Source organism: Ipomoea triloba, chromosome 9 (genome assembly GCF_003576645.1).
Source record: "Ipomoea triloba cultivar NCNSP0323 chromosome 9, ASM357664v1".
Lineage (NCBI taxonomy): Eukaryota > Viridiplantae > Streptophyta > Magnoliopsida > Solanales > Convolvulaceae > Ipomoea > Ipomoea triloba.
Window position 1 is genome coordinate 7,273,786 of NC_044924.1, and position 18,549 is coordinate 7,292,334.

General features: G+C 37.2%; 4 protein-coding genes and 1 non-coding gene across 7 annotated transcripts in view; 1 reads left to right on the forward strand and 4 right to left on the reverse strand.

Moving 5' to 3' along the window:
* Window positions 1–1,220, reverse strand: part of LOC116030474 (proteasome subunit alpha type-3-like) — a 4,142-nt gene extending 2,922 nt beyond the window's left edge. Inside the window, exons 1-3 of the mRNA XM_031272731.1 lie at window positions 890–1,220; window positions 669–752; window positions 154–227 (exon numbers count right to left, since the gene is read on the reverse strand). Of these exons, the coding sequence (XP_031128591.1) occupies window positions 154–227; window positions 669–752; window positions 890–1,033 (302 nt within the window). The 5' untranslated portion in view covers window positions 1,034–1,220. The remainder of the gene's footprint in view (window positions 1–153; window positions 228–668; window positions 753–889) is intronic.
* A 1,665-nt stretch (window positions 1,221–2,885) lies between these two features.
* Window positions 2,886–5,447, forward strand: LOC116031025 (probable aquaporin SIP2-1). Its single transcript, XM_031273455.1, has 3 exons — window positions 2,886–3,473; window positions 4,550–4,810; window positions 5,083–5,447. Exons 1-3 carry the CDS (start codon window positions 3,177–3,179, stop codon window positions 5,248–5,250), a joined length of 726 nt encoding a protein of 241 aa, XP_031129315.1. The 5' UTR covers window positions 2,886–3,176; the 3' UTR covers window positions 5,251–5,447.
* Window positions 5,448–5,644: 197 nt separating this feature from the next.
* On the reverse strand, window positions 5,645–5,836 carry LOC116031105. The gene has a single exon (XR_004100538.1). It is a non-coding gene; the product is annotated as a U2 spliceosomal RNA (small nuclear RNA).
* A 1,781-nt stretch (window positions 5,837–7,617) lies between these two features.
* Window positions 7,618–11,898, reverse strand: LOC116028579 (probable protein S-acyltransferase 1). Of its 2 annotated transcripts, none has more exons than XM_031270333.1 (6): window positions 11,416–11,898; window positions 9,817–9,996; window positions 9,430–9,723; window positions 9,042–9,170; window positions 8,497–8,936; window positions 7,618–8,144 (listed from the first exon to the last, which is right to left on the reverse strand). In XM_031270333.1, the coding sequence occupies exons 1-5, from the start codon at window positions 11,512–11,514 to the stop codon at window positions 8,499–8,501; spliced, it is 1,140 nt and encodes a 379-aa protein (XP_031126193.1). In that variant the 5' UTR covers window positions 11,515–11,898; the 3' UTR covers window positions 7,618–8,144; window positions 8,497–8,498. The 2 variants fall into 2 exon arrangements, with proteins under 2 accessions (XP_031126193.1, XP_031126192.1); XM_031270332.1 differs by having other exon boundaries at window positions 9,042–9,263; window positions 11,416–11,896.
* A 2,670-nt stretch (window positions 11,899–14,568) lies between these two features.
* On the reverse strand, window positions 14,569–18,549 carry LOC116029320 (histone-lysine N-methyltransferase, H3 lysine-9 specific SUVH1-like). Of its 2 annotated transcripts, none has more exons than XM_031271269.1 (3): window positions 18,399–18,549; window positions 15,613–17,862; window positions 14,569–14,948 (listed from the first exon to the last, which is right to left on the reverse strand). In XM_031271269.1, exon 2 carries the CDS (start codon window positions 17,758–17,760, stop codon window positions 15,661–15,663), a length of 2,100 nt encoding a protein of 699 aa, XP_031127129.1. In that variant the 5' UTR covers window positions 17,761–17,862; window positions 18,399–18,549; the 3' UTR covers window positions 14,569–14,948; window positions 15,613–15,660. The 2 variants fall into 2 exon arrangements, with proteins under 2 accessions (XP_031127129.1, XP_031127130.1); XM_031271270.1 differs by having other exon boundaries at window positions 15,613–17,857; window positions 18,399–18,526.

Genomic DNA, 18,549 nt, shown 5'->3' on the forward strand with positions numbered 1-18,549 from the left:
AAAAAAAAAAAAAAAAAAAAAAAAAAAAAAAAAAAAAAAAAAAAAAAAAAAAAAAAAAAAAAAAAAAAAAAAAAAAAAAAAAAAAAAAAAAAAAAGATGTAAAAAATAGGATACATGATGTGTGTATATATATAAGGCCAATAGAAAGGACACCTTTCATAGCTGTTTGCTTCAGATTTAGCTCGTGCAACAATTTGCCTCCCATCTGCAGCTAATCCAGCAATAGCCTGTAAGGACAGGGGAATGAATTCCCAGTAAAAAAATGAGAGAGAGGATTATCTTTTATTTAACTGTACTTCCACTAGTGTTCTGTACATCTATACACACTGAGAACACAGCCACATTTATATGAATGGAAGGGAGGGGAGTGTGCTAACAATCTCAACCTCCCTTGACTATCTCTAATCATGGGCAAGAAGGATGGATAATTGGATACCATGTATATGCACTCTCATTCAATTGAATAGGCAAGGATGACAGAATCACAGGACATCTAAATGCAATGTGCCCGAAATTTTTCTTAGAGTTACCTTCATTAATGAAAATACAGAGCCAAAAGTTGACAAATAAGCTATTCTTGATGTTAATATTATATCTATTTATATATATTTGTGTGCATCCGCGATAAATACAGAACAAAGAGTAAAAGAAGAAAAAAACGGCAGTACCATGCCAGAATGGCGATGAACAGAGTGAATTCTTCTATTCGATCCGGGCAAAATCATCCTCGAGGCTATCAGCTTCTCCACTCCCTACAATTAAACCCCCTCAGATAAACCATGAAATCCATAATTCAATCCCTAACTTCAATCACTAAACGATATACATATTTGTACGTTTATAAAAAGAGAGAGAGAGAGAGAGGAGAAAAATGTAGAAAGAGTGTTACCATGACAATGCCATCCTTGCACTTGATGGCGACGACAGTGCCGCTGTTGTCGACGGCCTTGGCGGCGTACTCGGTCTGGAAAACTCTGCCGTCCGGCGAGAACGTCGTCACCGAGAGATCGTAGCCGGTGCCAATGCTGCTCATCTTTCCTTGGATTCTTCAACTACTCCCCGCCGAATTTCGATCAATTTTAACTCGCTGCTTTGAGCTCTCAACAAACACAACAAATGGAGGATTACAGATTAATTGAGTTTCCTTGGAGCTTTTCTTTCGACTCAAGCCTCCTGCAACTTTATTTACAAGAGTATTATTATTATTACGGAGTATTATTATTCCCCCAGTATTTGGGCTGTTTATGACTTTATGCTATATATGGGCTTTCATGATTTTCTTCTTGGGCTTTGAACTCCTTTTATTTGACAATTTATATCGTGAACCACGGTACACAATGCATTGTGCACCCCGTATCAAAATGTTAAGAGATGAGTTCTGTGTATTCTAGGTAATCGTTTTGTGTATTGCAGGCAATTATTATGTGTATTCTAGGCAACCGTTTTGTGTATTTATTTTAGTAACACATGTTGTGATGTGTTTGTGCATTCGAATGTTTAGGAGGTCAAAATTCTGTGTATTCATGTTATTAACATAGGTTGTGATGTGTTTGTGCATTCGAATGTTAGGAGGATGAGTTCTGTATATTTTGTGTCAATATTCTGTGCATTCTGGACAAACATTATGTGTATTCTAAGCAAATGTTCTATGTATTCTAGATAAGAATTATGTGTATTATAGATAATGAATTCCCTAGTGTCATTCGCGTCCGCGTCCGCGTCCACTAACACCGAAACAACGTCGTTTCGGACCAGGGTTCACAGTGCACTGTGGACCGTGGTCCACGATATAACGATTGCTTTTATTTGGGGTGAGCGAGACCAATTGGTATACCAATCGGTATATCATGAACCATAGTTCACAGTTCAATGTGAACCCTGGTCCTAAACGACGTCGTTTCGAATGTAGGTGGACGGTGGACGCGAATGACTTCAGAGAATACACATAATCCTTGTTTATAATACACATAATGACTTTAAGAAATACATAGAATATTGACACAACTACACATAAATCATCCCTCTCGGGGACGAAGCAACGACGCGGTGAAGCTCTGGCAGCTAGGTAATCCGGCGGTGGTGATGCCTTCCCCCTCTTCTCTCCCTCCCTCTTGTCGAAGTTGGCTGCCGACAGTGAAGTGGTGAGTTGACGAGGATGTTGCTCGGCAAACCAGTGAAGCTACGAATCAAGATGGATTATCTAAGAAGGATTATAAGATAATTGTTTGCTAATGACTATAGTCAAAGCTAATTAGAGTTTATGATTAATGAGCGGTCAATTAACCACAATTGTTTCCACAAATACATACTCGATACTCTCCAATATTGCGCCTCCGAGTTGAAGAACTAGAGCTATACGAAGCCTCCATTTGCTAAAGAACTGGAAAACTTGAGCTTAGGACTGAGAATTGGGCGAAAACGACAGTCTTAAACATGAAATTCATGTAAATGATATGTTTGCCCTCAATTTTAACGTCTGTTTGACACCAAACCTAGCGGAGGACCACAGGTGGTTATTTTGAAAAAGATAGATGACGATTCCGGGTCGTTTTAAGGACGAGAGACCACCGCTGGTATATCGCTAATACTCGGAGGACCAATGGAAGTAAAACAATGAAAATTTAACTGCGTATAGCTTAATTAAACAAGACATGGCATTTCCAAAAAAAAAAAATAATAATAATAATAAAACAAGACATGGTCTAACGCCTATTTGATACCCAATGAATAAAGTAATTTCAGACTTTAGTGTTGACATTAACGCTAAGGTACATTATGTGAGTAGGTGAGGCCATCAGCCCCGAGTGGTTTGGTATTACAAATCCACAAAAAAAAAAAAAAATTAGTCCCAGACAACGTGACAATAGTTTAAAGCTCGCCGGAAGAAAGTAGCAACTAACAAATTAATGGTTTAAATTGGTCGCCTAGGTTATGACTCATGAGTTATGACCGTATAAATTCATGGACAATAAAGCTAAATCTTTTTATCATGTCTGTCTGATTCCTTTTCTATTTGTAATAATTAGTAAAGTAAAATAAAAGTGAATTGATGCACGAGACCCTGATTGGATTCACATCGGAATAATTCAGGGTTCTCGTCTCCGGTTCCTCCCCCATCGTAGCCGGCGACTTCCTCTCCCTCCGCCGTTCTCCTCCGTGCCGCCAAGACAGACAACATGGAGGGAAGCAGCGGGTGGAGGATGCTGGCGTCTGATTTCGTGATGTCCCTGATGTGGGTATGGTCCAGCGTGCTCATCAAGGTCTTCGTCTATGGAGTCCTAGGGTTCGCCCACCACGATCTACACGCCGAGATCCTCAGGCATGCCCTCGCCGTCGCCGTCATGTTCTTCTTCGCCTTCCTCGTCGACCTCACCGACGGCGCCGCCTACAATCCCCTCACCGTCTTGGCCTCCGCCATCTCCGGCGATTTCAGGAATTTCCTCTTCACCGTCGGCGCCAGAATCCCTACCCAGGTTGCTTGCTTGCTTTTATGAGTTTTTTTTTCCTAATTAAATAAAATTTATTTATATTTTTTTAAAAAATCATTTTGGAATGCTTAAGATTGCTGGGAGGGGAAGGGGAAGGGTGATGTGGATCTGAATTATGAAATGAGAATTTCAAAAGCTAATTAGAACCTAAAATGTATGTTTCTGCAAATCCCATTTGACAACATGGGCTGATGATTCATGGTTGGTTAAGGTTAACGCTCTTAGGTGGGACACAAGGTGGTTGAGGTTTGAATGCTAAGTAGTAATTCTTGCACATTTATGTTTATATATTATATGCTCAACATGCCTTCTTGCATATCTCACCTGTGTGAGCCAATTACTTTTGATTGGCTCTAACCTATTACTTTTGGCATGGAGTCATGGACCGACTCTAATACCAAATTGATTTTTCTTTTTTGAAATTAATACCAAATTGATACCAAATTGAGGCCTAAGTGATAGTTATATTGCATATTTATGTTTATATATTATATATGCTCAACACAGAAAAATAAGCTTTTATGTACAAACATGTTTAACATTTGCTTGATGTAACATTTTGGTCCATTGAATTTCTATATGATATGGAGTAGATTATATAGCACACATTCGAAATTAATGGAGATTGGAGGTTAAAAATAGCCATACCAAACTACAGGGGCGGCTTCAGGTTCAGATGGGGGCAGTTGCACACACACACATATATACATATATAGCAGTAACTTATATATAAAAATGTGATGTATATACAAATTACTAGATGTTTAGATAGCTTAAATTCCTGGATCCGCTCCTGCCAAACTAGTAAATTATATGTGAGGTGAAGCATGGTACGGATTACTGAATGGTGGAAATAAGTAACAGTTAGGCTGATGTCAGTATCTTGGATCTGGATATGTATATAGCCGGTTTTTTAGTTTGTTTGCACACACGTTTGTTGTCATTCTACATTAATTATGTTCACATCTTCACAGATACACTTTGGGCAACTGTCATTTCCTTTTTGTAGGCCTTAATGCTAATTGAATTGATATTTTTTCCCTTCTCTCGTAATTGTTAAGGTACTTGGGTCAATTACCGGTGTTAGGCTCATCCTTGACACATTTCCTGACATAGGACGAGGGCCTGAGCTGAATGTTGACATCCATCGAGGTGCCCTCACCGAAGGATGCTTGACATTCATGATCGTGATCATCTCGCTTGGGCTTTCTAGGCAGATTCCCGGTAGTTCCTTCATGAAGACCTGGATCTCCAGTCTGTCAAAGGTCACCCTCCATGTGCTTGGCTCTGATCTGACAGGGGGATGTATGAATCCAGCATCCGTAAGTACAACATCCTTCACCATCAATGTTTTTAGTTGAAACGGAACACATTTTTCAGGGCATGGAGCAGCCTTAAATCTCAAGGCCCAGCTGCCCCCCCTACAATCCAGCGAGGGGTTAGCCATTGTATCCGACGGTGGAGACCCTGGGTTACACAAAAAAAAAATGTTTTTAGTTGAAACGGAACACATTTTTCAATTATGACTACTATGCTCGACGAGTTTCTTGAAAGATGGGCTGGTGGGTTAGTTTAACAAACGTCGTTTTTACAGGTGATGGGGTGGGCGTATGCTCGCGGGGATCACATAACCAAGGAGCACATACAAGTTTATTGGCTGGCACCAATTCAGGGTACTCTTCTGGCTGTATGGACGTTTAGGCTGATGTTCCCAGAGCAAAAAGATGATAAGGCAAAAGCCAAAGCTAAAAAGTCAGATTGAATGGAGTTTGTTACTCCAAGATGATCATCATTTGTGTTAGATAGTCAGATGCCGCAGTTTATGCCCCCAAAAAAAAAAAACGCCAATTCAGATTTAGGACGATTGTATTTTACTCTTCCAAGAAATCCATGTATCATCGCTTGTTGATAGTAAAAAGCTTTAAGTTTGAAGTAATTATTACTTCCTCCCATTTTTTATGCTTTGGTTTTGGTATTTTTACTTGGAATAGTTCGATGACTTATTTGCACCTTTAATACTTGGAAAAATGTGTAAATAGTTCAATGATTTATTTGCACCTTTTTTCCTTTTACACGAATAGTGAAAAAAAAAAAAGGAAAAAAAAAAGACACTTAAACAAGGTGAAATTTCAGAAACAAAATTTGTACTATATTTGGTGGGGTGTGCCTGGCTCAAACTATAGTGCAATACTTGAGCGACACTTAAGAACCCAGATAGCAAGCTACCTTGCAGGCTCTTCCCCTAAAAATTAAGTTAATATCATATGAGTCATTGACTCACATATCAAATATTAAACTGATAAGAACAGATACTACACTTATCTTAGCCAAAAGGCCGAGAAAGGTATGAGTTTTCTTGTTCCATGCAATGCCCTTTTATACTACATTCACTTGTGGCATCGTTTTTTTGTTGTCGATGTGGTACCAGACCAAATACAAAGCTAATGTGATTCTTTGGAGTGGTCACTGTTGTATTGCTATCACTTTCTTCCTACACCATTCTCTCACCAAACAATTCGTTTAGTCGTTTTATGAATGGACAATTATGGACTTATTTTATTCTTAACTTTTAGTTTTACATTTAAAATCTTAATTCATGGAATCTACATCGTAAAGATAATCTAACATATAAAAAAATAAGGGAATAAAAATTGAAAGTACATATAGTAAAACTCTATCAAATAATATCACAAAATATAAGTAGTCTTATGTGCAACATATTGATTCTAGTCACAATCTATGGAAGGTTTAGAGGAGTCTTGAGAAGTGAATTGACTACTTGACTCCAAAGAATAGGAAGTGGGGTATTTTTTAGTAGGCAACAATCGTGAACCTTAACAAAATGGGTTCAAATAGTATTTAAATAGATTCAAGGCACGCTCAAACATAGAAAAAAAAAACTTGTTATAGAGTTCAGGTAGTAATTGAGTACTCATACCTAATACCTATTTATATACACATTTTTTTTTTAGTTTTATTGTATTGGTTTTATGAATTTCATATGAAATTCATATTGTATTGAACAAATTTGTAGAGCCAGTCTTGTATTACATTAACTTGTTTATTAGACAAAAATATGTAACGGTTCAGATACATGTGAGTAAGGTTTAAGTGTTTAACAGATATGGGACAAATACGAGTATCATTAATTCATTATAACAGGTTCAAGATTAGGGATGCCAATTTGTCCCATCCTTGACGAGAATCTCCAATCCCGCCTCGATGGAGACAGGGATGGAGAAAATTTTCGGAAAACAGGGACGAAAACGGGATATGTGTGAGATTCCCTGTCGGGGTACCCCTCCTCGCCTCATCCCCAAATAATTTTATATATATATATATAATTTTTGAAACTATGACTTAGATTTTAAAACATTTTTATTATTAACAATTGCTATAATTTAACACTTTGATTAGGAATTGACGGGAATGGGAAATCCCTATCTTCACCTAATTCCCCGTGAGGATGGGAATGGAAAATATTGCTAATTTCTTGTCCTGTTACCATCCCTAATCAGATTCAAGTAATATTATAGCTAATTGGAATTGAAAAGTACTATCTTGTCATTCGTTTTTTTTTTTTTACGCGTTATCATTGCACCTCACACATGCAATAAGCCACTTTATTTGTTCAATTGCCCCATGTGTACATCTTCAATTCCATATCAATATTCCTACCACATTATCATACATCTTATAAAATAAAATATCAAAATATTGTAAAAAAGAATTGAACTTTGCTCATTTTAGTCATTTATATGACAAATAGATATTTTACCATCACATTACACTATCCATTTACTATTTTGTTTACTATGTGTACATCTTCAATTCCATATCAATATTCCTACCACATTATCGTACATCTTATAAAATAAAATCTCAAAATATTGTAAACAAGAATTGAACTTTGCTCATTTATATGACAAATAGATATTTTATCATCACATTACACTATCCATTTACTATTTTGTTTACAATCTAAGCCAAAAGCCGTGTAAATGGTTCTTGTTTCTGGGCGTCTTTCTTTGCTTGGCGATGTGGGACAAGACCAGAGCAAATTGACAAGTTTGCCTGAAATGAGAATGAATGATATTCCAAAATCCCAAACCCTTCAATACAAATATACAAAAAGATGAAAATGGCAATTTTACTCAACACAGAAACCCATTCCTCAATATCTGATAAAGCTAATTCTGCTTTGATTCCAACAGGCTATGCTCTCAGTTTTGGTTTTTCATTTTTTTTTGGTGGGGTTCTTTTCAAGGAAAAAAACATCTATGAAACTCACAACCAACAATCTTAGTAAACTACAAGTCCAGCCCTCTAATACCTGCCCACAATCCAAAAATTATTCATATTCATTACATATTTACATATATATAATCAAAAAAGAAATTCAAAACGGGATAAAAACCACTTAAAACGAAGATGCTCATCTAATACTTTACAAGATTGCAGCCTCATTTTGTTCCAATTCCCACTGCAACCATTGGATGTGAAGAAGGCAGTCTTCGATACGCCCATATCACTTCCGCGTATCCATATTCTCCCGATCCATAATTGACGACAATGACAAGCAAATCGAGGAACTTTCTGCATTCGCTAGGCCATAAATTCCAGCTAGTTTCCATGCTTAGTAGACATTCCTGTGACCTGTTTAAAAGATTGATTCTCGGTCATCCATTTGCAAGAATATAATGCCACAGATGTTTACTAGCACGCTAGAGAAAATGTCCCGGTAAAATCAAGAAAACAAAATCTTTTCGAGAAATAGGCATTATAGGAACACAAGCACCTCAGAAAAATCAAGGCTAATTTAGTATCACGATTTGTATCTTAGTATCGTATCCTCAAAGAAACCAAAAAGTTTCGCACTCTGTAGTGTCATATATTTCACTAGATCGAGAAATGAGTTACACATCATAATTTCATAAACCTATGTTCCCATGATATGTTGTATCGTTTCACCCAATTTACAAACTTTAACAAGGCAGAAGAACATTACCGTTATTTATGAGGAGGTATCATTGGTGAAGATCTGTAGAACATGCCGTCCTCGGTTTTGCCACCTTCGATAATACTATCTTGGCCACCTTTGGAAGGAGGATATAGAAAAGGATCAAATGCAAAGAGTCCAGCACCTTTGTCTTTCTTCGGATCGATTCCATTGTAATCCAAACTCTGGAAAATTTCTGGAACCGAGAAACTACCATCCTTGCCCAATATCTCCACTTCTAGGTCAAACTTGCCATTGGAATTGATCGAGCCAAATTTATGACTAAATGAACCCATCACTGAATCTTCTTCTACGACCACCCATTCTCGGAAATTGACCAACGATGGTGCTATCGTTGAGAATAAGATTTCTTTGAGGTTTTTCACAATCCCCCGATTAAATGGGTTTTCCTTCTTGTCATAGCGGTATCGAAAGTTTTCATATGTAGTCTGCAAATATATGTAAACTATTGCTAAACATTTGGCTAGTTCATGAAAACTCACCGAAATCTCCAGCAGCAAATATGATGAAAAACGATAGTGGAGAAAGCAAACCTGGTTAGTACACATAAGGTAAAAGTGTAAAACGCTTAGCCCGCCAACGAACCAGACAGCAATGAAGCAGTATACAATTAAAACGAGTGACACAACATCCCCCGACATCTTACTCCATGTGCTACCCGGCTGTTCAAGGAGGCGCAACAATGAAAATGTGAAGACATATACGCACAAAATTGTTGACGTTGTTATGAAAAGGATGAAGCACCTATAGTTACGCTGAAACCAAATCGATGCAAAAGCGGATGTTAGTTTAATTTTGAAAGAACAAACGGAAAGTTTCATCCATAATGAAAAAGTTCTCAAACCATCATCGATAAAGAAATAAAATCTTTCAAAAGACTTCTAAAGAGAAAGAATCTAAAAAGAAAAAAAAAAGACTTACAGCTCCAATACATTGACCAACCCATGGGCAATGATGATCGAACCTCTGAACACAATTGTTGCAAACTGAACAATGAGAGGCACGTGGTGGACGGTATAGCAAACAGGTGTCACAGAACTTCACTTTAACTGTACGGCCATTGACAAATACATCCTTTGTCCTTGGTAATTTTATATCAGAATATGAGTTGTTTATCCAATCCGAAGATTTTATGCTTTCATCCTCAAGTGGCCTCGAGTTCCTAGGAACTATTCCTGGATTGCTCGAGGATGTCAAGAATAGAAAGTTCAAATCCTACATGATTGCTGTATTAGGTTAGGCCATCTTTATATACATGTAATACCATAACTTTTTGAAAAAAAAAAAAAAAGACTTTAAATTTCCTACCAAAATTATGAGGATAAACCCCACAGTTGGAATAGCACGCCCATATAATGGATCTACTTCTGAAATCCTAAGAAGTGTTTTGAAACAAAATATTAATGCAGGGGTTGCTATTAGAGAAGTAGATAAAATCATCGATGCTCCATCAGGACCAAAGACCAATCTCCCACCACAAACGAACTTCTGAAATAATAAAGAATCTTTTTGAGTATGCCATTCATCATAAACAAGTAGCGAGGTTTTCCATACCGCCTCATACTTGTTGAACAATTTATTTTCATGCATGAAGGAAGGATCAACGAAAGATTTAAGAACATAAGGATAAACTTCCTAGAAGTTCAGAGGGATGGGAAATGAACAGCTGCACTTTGCAACCCCACCGAAGAAATTGAGAAAATCAGCCACTAAAGGAACATCTGTTTATGTAACTTGTGCCCTCGTGAACAAAATTTAGGAGCTACTTCAATTGCAAGACAGCCTATCTCCCTCTCTCTCTCATGTACCAGTTGCAATCAAAGTAACAGCATATTTTAAGCTTATGAATAAATTTGTACAATTATATTTAAACCATGAAGTTTTGATATCCTCACGAACTAAAATATTGAAGCAATGACAACTCAAGCTTGTCATATTTTGATTGTTTCTTCATCAAAGGCAAGCTTCTCTAAAGAAGGTTATCGAACATGGTGAAAGTATTTAGTACAGGTAAAACAAACTGGTAAAGAATTAAGAAAAATTCAGTAGGTGAACTCTTGCACACTCGAACCAACCTCAAAGACCATAGAAATAGAATAGACATTTAAACTTCCAAGCATTAAAAAAAAAGAGGCAATATGCACTTCTTGCCAAAGATAGAAACGGTTCATTTTAAAGTGAACTGTATAACATTTCTGATCTTACTCTTAAGAGTCTATTTCCATTGCATCACAAAAGAGCATATATTTGCTGAGGTACAAGAATTAAGAATGTCAGTATGTTATAAAAGGCCAAACCCCCGCATCCATTGACACTATTAGAACTCTAGAAGTAATAGCGAGATGCTATTTTATCTGGCCTTAACCGAAAGTACGTGCACAGAGACACTAAATGCCGGTTTTCTATATGGACTACGTCAAACCCTTAACCACAATGTGCCAATGTCCTCAAGACTATCTTAAGTCTAAAGAAAACTGCAGGTTAATAACTACAAAACTTAAGTGCAGCAGAAACAGGAAACTACTGAAACATTGTGTACAAAGCACAAATCATTCAAAAAGGCTATCACATTCACTTTATCTACAGCAAACAACTCTCTCAACACAAACTCAAGCATTGCAATTGCCCAACTTTAGCTTCTTTGCATATAATAATTCAAAGAAACATGGAAATTTTGAAACTCAAAGTTAAGAAAAAATGGTGCCCTTTCCAAAATTTTGCCTTCCCAGATAATCACTTTCAAGACATGACTTCTTCATCAACCTAATATCCCAACTAGACTTCACAATCAAAAATACAAGTTCTGGAAATAGGCATAAGAATTGTGAAAACAGACAGGGAATAAAATGTATATATAGGGCATAATAAAAATATAAAATTGAAAGGAAAACAGGCAAAAGGGCTTACATTTCGACCCCTCCAAACTTGATAAAGCCTCCTCTTGGGAGGGTCCAAGGAAGGAGCCAATTCCATGCTGTTAATTCCATTCATCATCTCCGGCGTCATGCATGAAACTCAAGCTGCCGATTATATATACAAACCTATATATATATATATTTATGTACACAACTTTCTGTGCTGTTTCACATGCAAAACAACGATTCCCAAGATGGTGGAATTGAAACGATGATCGAGGGAGGGGGGGCTGGTAAAAGTTTAAGAACAATGTGAGAATCGAGAAAGAGAGAGAGAGATAAAAGAAGAAAAAGATGATGAAGAAGAAGAAAGGTCTGTTTCCTTCTCCCCTCTTCTCTCTTACCAGCTTTCCCTCTCTATCCTCTCACATAATTCAATTCAAGAATGTCTACCTTCTCTTTGCTCTCTCTCCCTACCCTCAAACAAAGCGGACCATTCTCCTTTTTTCGCTTACATGGATAAACCATTCCCCCACCATTTTACCTTATGTGGGTACATATATAATATTTTCTCTATGGTCAATTCATTCCCCACATTCTGACTTCAACATTCAGTTTTTATGTATAAAATTAAATACTCATTACAGATACACCCCCTAAAATAAAAATATAATCATTTGATATAGGCAAAAACTTGCGTGAAACCGTCTCACCATGAGTCGGGTCGGATCGGGTCGTGTCAAGATGCAAATGCAACACTTATATGCACAAATGTCATACTTATATGCTCAAATGTAATACTAATCAGGAATAAAATTTTTGTTACTTATTAGGGTAAATGTAATACTTTTAATGGAAAATACAATACTTTTATATTTCGATTTAAAAATATTACATTTTTCCTCAAAAGTATTATATTTGCCCGTATTATATTTGCCCTTATAAGTGAGATGTACTTGTCAACATTACTTATTATGAAAAATGTACTCCCTCCGTCCCTTTGCTTACTTTCCTTTTTAATCCGTCCCAAAACTTTGTCCACTTTCCAAAAATAAACACTACTGATTCTATGTTTTTCCCAAAATACCCCTGTAACTTTCAAAACTCGCTCTATCAGTATACTTTTTTATTTTCTTGAAAAATGTGTATCTTTATTGACTTTTCCACATTTTACTTTCAAAACTATCACTCTATCACCTCAATATTAAGCAGATCCGTTTCAAATGTTCTCATGGTTTTCTTTTTCAAACTCAAATCTCTTTCTTCTCATCTCCTTCAACATAAATATTCATAAACACAATATATACTCCATAGTGAATAGTAAGATTCTTTTAGTTGCAAGAAAGGAGAAATTTTTGCATCAACGAGGCGATGGTGCTCAATTGTTTGTAGAGGAAATCTTGCTAAAGATCTATACATCTTCCATGTTATTGATCTAGATCTATGTCCATTTCTGTAGAAGCTTCCCATTTCTTGCTTGCGTACTTTGCATTCTAAGGTTTAATTTGGTTTTTACAGAATCATAGACAAGAACAATCTTAGGATGGAAGTGAGTGATTTTTTAGCAAGAAGGTTAAAAGTAAGTACCTCCATGGAAGAACGAATCAGTATTTGAAGTGAAGAAGAAATTAACTTGAATAAGATATTGTAGAAGAGAGAGAGAGAGAGAGATAAAATGTGTGAATGAAAAGGGAGGTGAGAGAGGATTTGATGATATTTTATTGGGTTTGTTTCTTGTAGTGGATTTGTGAATGCCTGAAGGGATGGTGAGAGAAAAAGATAGGGGCAAAGTTGAGAAAACAAAATGCAGTAACTTGTTTTCTTAAAAAGCATGCTGAAAGAGAATCGGACATGGAAATCGGGACTGGGGGAGTATTACTTTTTCTCTTATAAGTAACAAAAATTGTATTTTTGATTAGTGTTATATTTGAGCATATAAGTGTGAGATTTGCACATATAAGTATGACATTTGCATGGTGCTTTGACCCGACCCGACCCGTCTCACGAATAAGGATCCGTGAGACGGTCTCACACAAGTGTGACCCTTTGATATAAGCTCGCGCGGGTAACTCAATTAGTTCTTGAATGATTGATTATGGACAAGTCAAGTCTGAATAAGAGTGACAACGAAGTTTTACCCTCTTGTGGGATGACTTGTTCAGGCCACCAGATACTAGTCCTCCACCTAACGAGCTTTGAGTTACAGTGATTTAGGTTCTGGAGCGAGGAAGCGAGAGATTTTGTCTTTTGTGGGCAAGATTTGGTATTAAATATGAATATATGGTATTTTGATCTTTTAACTCAATTAGTAGTTCTTGGATGACTGAGTAAGGACATGTCAAAGTGCTAATAGGAGTTACAGTTGCAATGTAAGAGTTTTGATCTCTTGTGGGGTGACTCTTTTCGACCACCAGGCATTGATCCTCCCACCTAATGAGCGTTGAGTTACCGTGATTTATTTCTCTATAATCTTGTCGAGCCAATGTGTGAAGGCTTTGAAGCAATGAATTTTGCCTTTTGTGGATAAAATTTGGTATTAAACACTAATATATAGTGTTTTGATCTTTTAACATTTTTATAGATTTTTTTTTTTAAACTTTAATATATAGTGTTTTGATCTTTTAACATTTTTATAGATTTTTTTTTTTTAAAAACTTCATGAAAGAAAAATTTAAACATTAAGATGAGAACTACAATCATTATCGGTATTTCATTTTACTTCATATTCCTTAAACATTAATATTATAAATAATCCATAGTTGGTAAGAAAAACTTAAGACAAGTAAAACAACCGTTTTTTCCAGATAAATAACTCATAACTTTAACCTTATTTACATGAAAAATGCATTAGTTAGAATAATGTTATGTTAACATCTAACATCTATATATATTGCCTTCATAACTCATTGTTATGTACAAGTATACACTCTCATAAAAAAACATAGTGAGTTACCATACAATAATTACCAAACATTAACTTTAGCAGTTTGACCATTAACTTTAGCAGTTTGACCAAAAACAAACAGGTCTGTCATTTACCAAATGACCCCAATAATTTTCAGTATAACACAATGCAAAAGGTAATAATGTTCAGTGGGATAAGACATCAAGTTAAAATCAAACTTAGAGAGAGCAAAGAAGAGACAAGTTAGTCAAACTGTTAACTTAATAAATATAATGTTACAAATTCAACCATCGGGCTGGCTAAGGTCACAAGACAGAATTTATTCAGTGCACACTCTCAGGTTCGAATAGTGACTAAAAGAGAGAGCACAGAGATTGAGAGCATGAAGAAAAACTTGGTTCTAAACAAACTAAATAGCAATAATCCGGAAGAAAACATCATGGTCTTACAAAAGAGTGCATTAATCCAAGCAAGAACTAAGGCCTCTCATGGAGGTCCATGCTAAAAGATAAAACCCCTAAAAGACATGCCAATTCACTTACAAGCTATATAAAACTAGAGCTCCAGCGAGCCTACAAGCTACCATTACAAACAACTTTACAAGTTCGTCTGCAGACCTAATCGGTAATACAGTTCGACGCTTATGCATTCAGGGCACTGCTGGATCTCGTTCCCGTCATCTGTCAAAGGGGATTCATAACAGCATGTCATGTATTTTCTGAGAGTGAATTCAATAAGCAAGAACGACTATAATGTATTGAGAAGAGTTAATTCCCGAAATGGCATTTTCAACGATACTGATTTCACCACTTTGGTTCTCAATTTCTAATTTCGCCAAATAAAGTTTTTAACTATGAAATTCTTACATGTTTTAGTCCTTGTGTTAAACAACTGTCAAACCTAAGGGTAAAGAAGTAATTTCCATGCTTTCTAATTTCACCAAATAAAGTTTTTACTAAGAAATTCTTACATGTTTTAGTCCTTGTGTTAAACAACTGTCAAATCCTGTCAAATCTAAGGGTAAAGAAGTATTTCCATGCTTCCCGGCCACCGGGGATGTACAAATCAGGATGAGGCATGGTGGCCTTTAAAAGAAGTAATATTCCAAAGCTTGGGGAAGGGAACAACAAAGCATGAAAATTACTCAATTGCCATCAGATGCAACAGTTTAACAAAGTTAATAGCCATAGACTAAAATAGGTAAGAATTTCATAGTTAAGGACTTTATTGGGTGAAATTAAAAGTTGATAAATGGATTGGTAAAATCAGTATAATCAATGGACCATTTCAGGAATTAACTCTAATGAGAACTAGAAGACCAAGTAATTAGAGAATAGAGGTCACCATTATTCGCAAAGGGCAATATTAGAAGACCATTGTCCATATTGACTGCTAGTAAAAATATCCTCTGCAATTTGCCGATCCACACAAACACTTCTTCCGCCTGCGATCTGCTTTATCTGATGGAACCATTCCATAATCGAAAGTCAACTCCTGCATCGGAGGAATATGTTTGATGGCGAAGAAGGCAATGTGGTAATATGCCTCGTTGTTATTTTCACGTACAACTGGCTGCCAGAAGACATTCGGTGAACAACTATGGTTCATAAAACGAGCTACATTCCCACCATTTTTCGCACTTATAACAAGAGCAAACGGGATTTTAGTAGACTCCTCATGACTATCTCGCACGACTTCCAGCGGTGGATAGTTGCGGGTGGCATCGAATATGTAATTATCCCCGCTTTCACTTCCATACTCACCGGCCCTAGATGCATCAATGACTTCTCCTGCATACTCACAGATAAAGCCACCTGCACGAATAGGATCCCAGGACCTAAGTCCCCAACCTCTGTTCTTTGTTTTGAAAACCTCCAGACGGACCTTAAGACCTGCTTGAGACATTCGATTTCGGCAATTAGGAGCGCAAGAACAGGACGGACCACATTCACGTATCAAAGTTTTGTAGGTCATAAGAACCCCAAGTGCACTATAGGGCAGAAAGCCTTCGTTTTTCTGGAGACAACAGCAGTTGGAGTCACCGGGTTGACATCCACCTACGCAGCGACAGCTCAAAGAATGTTTTGGCATTAAAAACGGTTTTGGGTCTTTAAGAGTTGGAATATACGTGAAATAAGCAGGTCCCTTCTCATCATCAACATCATTTACTAGACAAACGGGTTGACTCTCCGCACCGGATGTTAGGTCTGGCAGGATGACCCCAGACCGTACAGCAACACCGTCCTTCCATTGCTGAATTGATTTCCACAAAGTATATGCCTCGGGCTGTCCGGGGACTCTAACCAATTTGTACTTGAAAACATTACAGCCAGACTTATTTTTTTCTGCCCATGACTCCTGTATTTTGTACAAACCATCGTAGACGTAAATCTTCCCAGCTGTGGTCGTATAATCTCTCACACCTCTAATAACTCTTACATCGTTTGCACGGTGCAGGCTTTTTTCCAAAGCAAGATTTCCCCTTTCAAGTTTCTGATCGAACATTTGTCCATCCCTTCTCTGGACGCCGCCTTGGCCAGTGTAAATTAGTACATCTGAATCTTCCCCCTCATCATCGTATCCTCCAGAAGAGACAATGCTGAGAGCAATAGGCTCATCATCCATAGATAACTTGACACTCATGTAATCTATACCGGCCATACTCGGGGCATGCATTCCCACCAAGCATAACTCCATCCTGAAAAAGAAGATGTCACCAACTTCAACCCCCGGTACATTTCCAACCCTCTTTGTTTGATTCGTACGAATCCCTTTCGTCATCATCATTGTCCCACTCTTCAAGTCTGGGCGCCTAGAAGCTCCTGCACCCGTCTCCCGCTTCTCTTCAACTTGGGTCATCTTTCTTCGTAACAAATTAAAAGCCAACAATATCCGTCCAACTAGCTCCTTGTCTCCATCCGCTTTCTTATACATGTCCAAATCAGTAAGTTTAAATGATTCGAGAAGATTATTTAGCATTGGTTCAAAATACGCTTCAATAGACGAGTCATCCATCTCAGACCCTCTCCTCCCCCTTTTCTGAGATTTACCCCGTCTCCCTCCAGTACTGGTGTCTTCGTCATCATTACCTTGCATGCCAAAGTCACTCTGATTCTGGGAGTCACTATACCCATCATCTTCTACAACTCTTCTAGTGGTCCTCTTTGACTTCACAGAACTTCCATTCGCCATTGGAGTTCTGAATGAATTTAAAGGAACAGGGGATATCGGGTGACCAAAAGACCCTTGTTGAGCTGGTCTTCCTCCCGATTCATGAGACAAAAATGGGTAAAACGGAGACACTCCAGGAGGGAAAGGACCACTCGGAGGAACACACACAAAGGGCGAAGGTTGTGGAGAACCAACTGGTGACATCCCACTAGCAGATGGAAATACAGGCACTAAACATTTTAAAGGCTTTACATCCAAGACCCTAGACATATCAACAGACCCAGATGTTCGAGCCGAGTTTGAAGCTGTACCTTGCTCCATTTAAGCAGAACTTTCCAATCAACCAACCACACAAAAATCACAAATTTCAATCACATTAATCCCCAAAACACAACCTTTCACCAGCTTTAAACTTAACCTTTGCTACAAAAAACAAACCCATGTCAAAGAAATGTCATCTGAAATTCTGAACAACAAAAATATCATTTCTTTAAACCATGCAGCAAACAATCAGAAGAGATTCACTACCAAATCCCCCAAAGATACGAGCTTTAACTTAATTACAGAAACATATTGCTCCCTACACCATGGAAACACTAGAAAATCAATGATAACCCCAATATCCAAATAAAGATTCAAACTTTCACGAAATGAACAGAAAGGAGAAAAGCCCTAGTTTAGCTAGATACCAAAATCCATATTCAACTTTAGCAAAAATAATTTTTTAAAAGCAAAAATCACATAAAAATCATAAATAAGCCTAACAAAGTCAATATCAAAGGCCTTATAATATCGGGTATGTAGCAAGTATAGAGAAAAGGTGTCAGAAAAAACTAAAGATATCTTTTTTATCAGTCTTTTCTGCAATAAAATGGACCTAAAAACAGAACCAAGATTGTAGATCAGAAATTAAAGCAAACGGAAAGAGAAATGATCTATCATTACAAAATACTCCGTACCTTAGAAACTTTTGGTAGAGAGCTGAGATTTATGGAGAGCGAGCGAGCGAGGGAGAGAGACGCTAATTTCATTTGCTTTGGAATAAGCATGAGTACGCTTATAATTGCGAGAAAGACATGAAAGGGTACTAGTGTGGACTGTGGAGTAGCT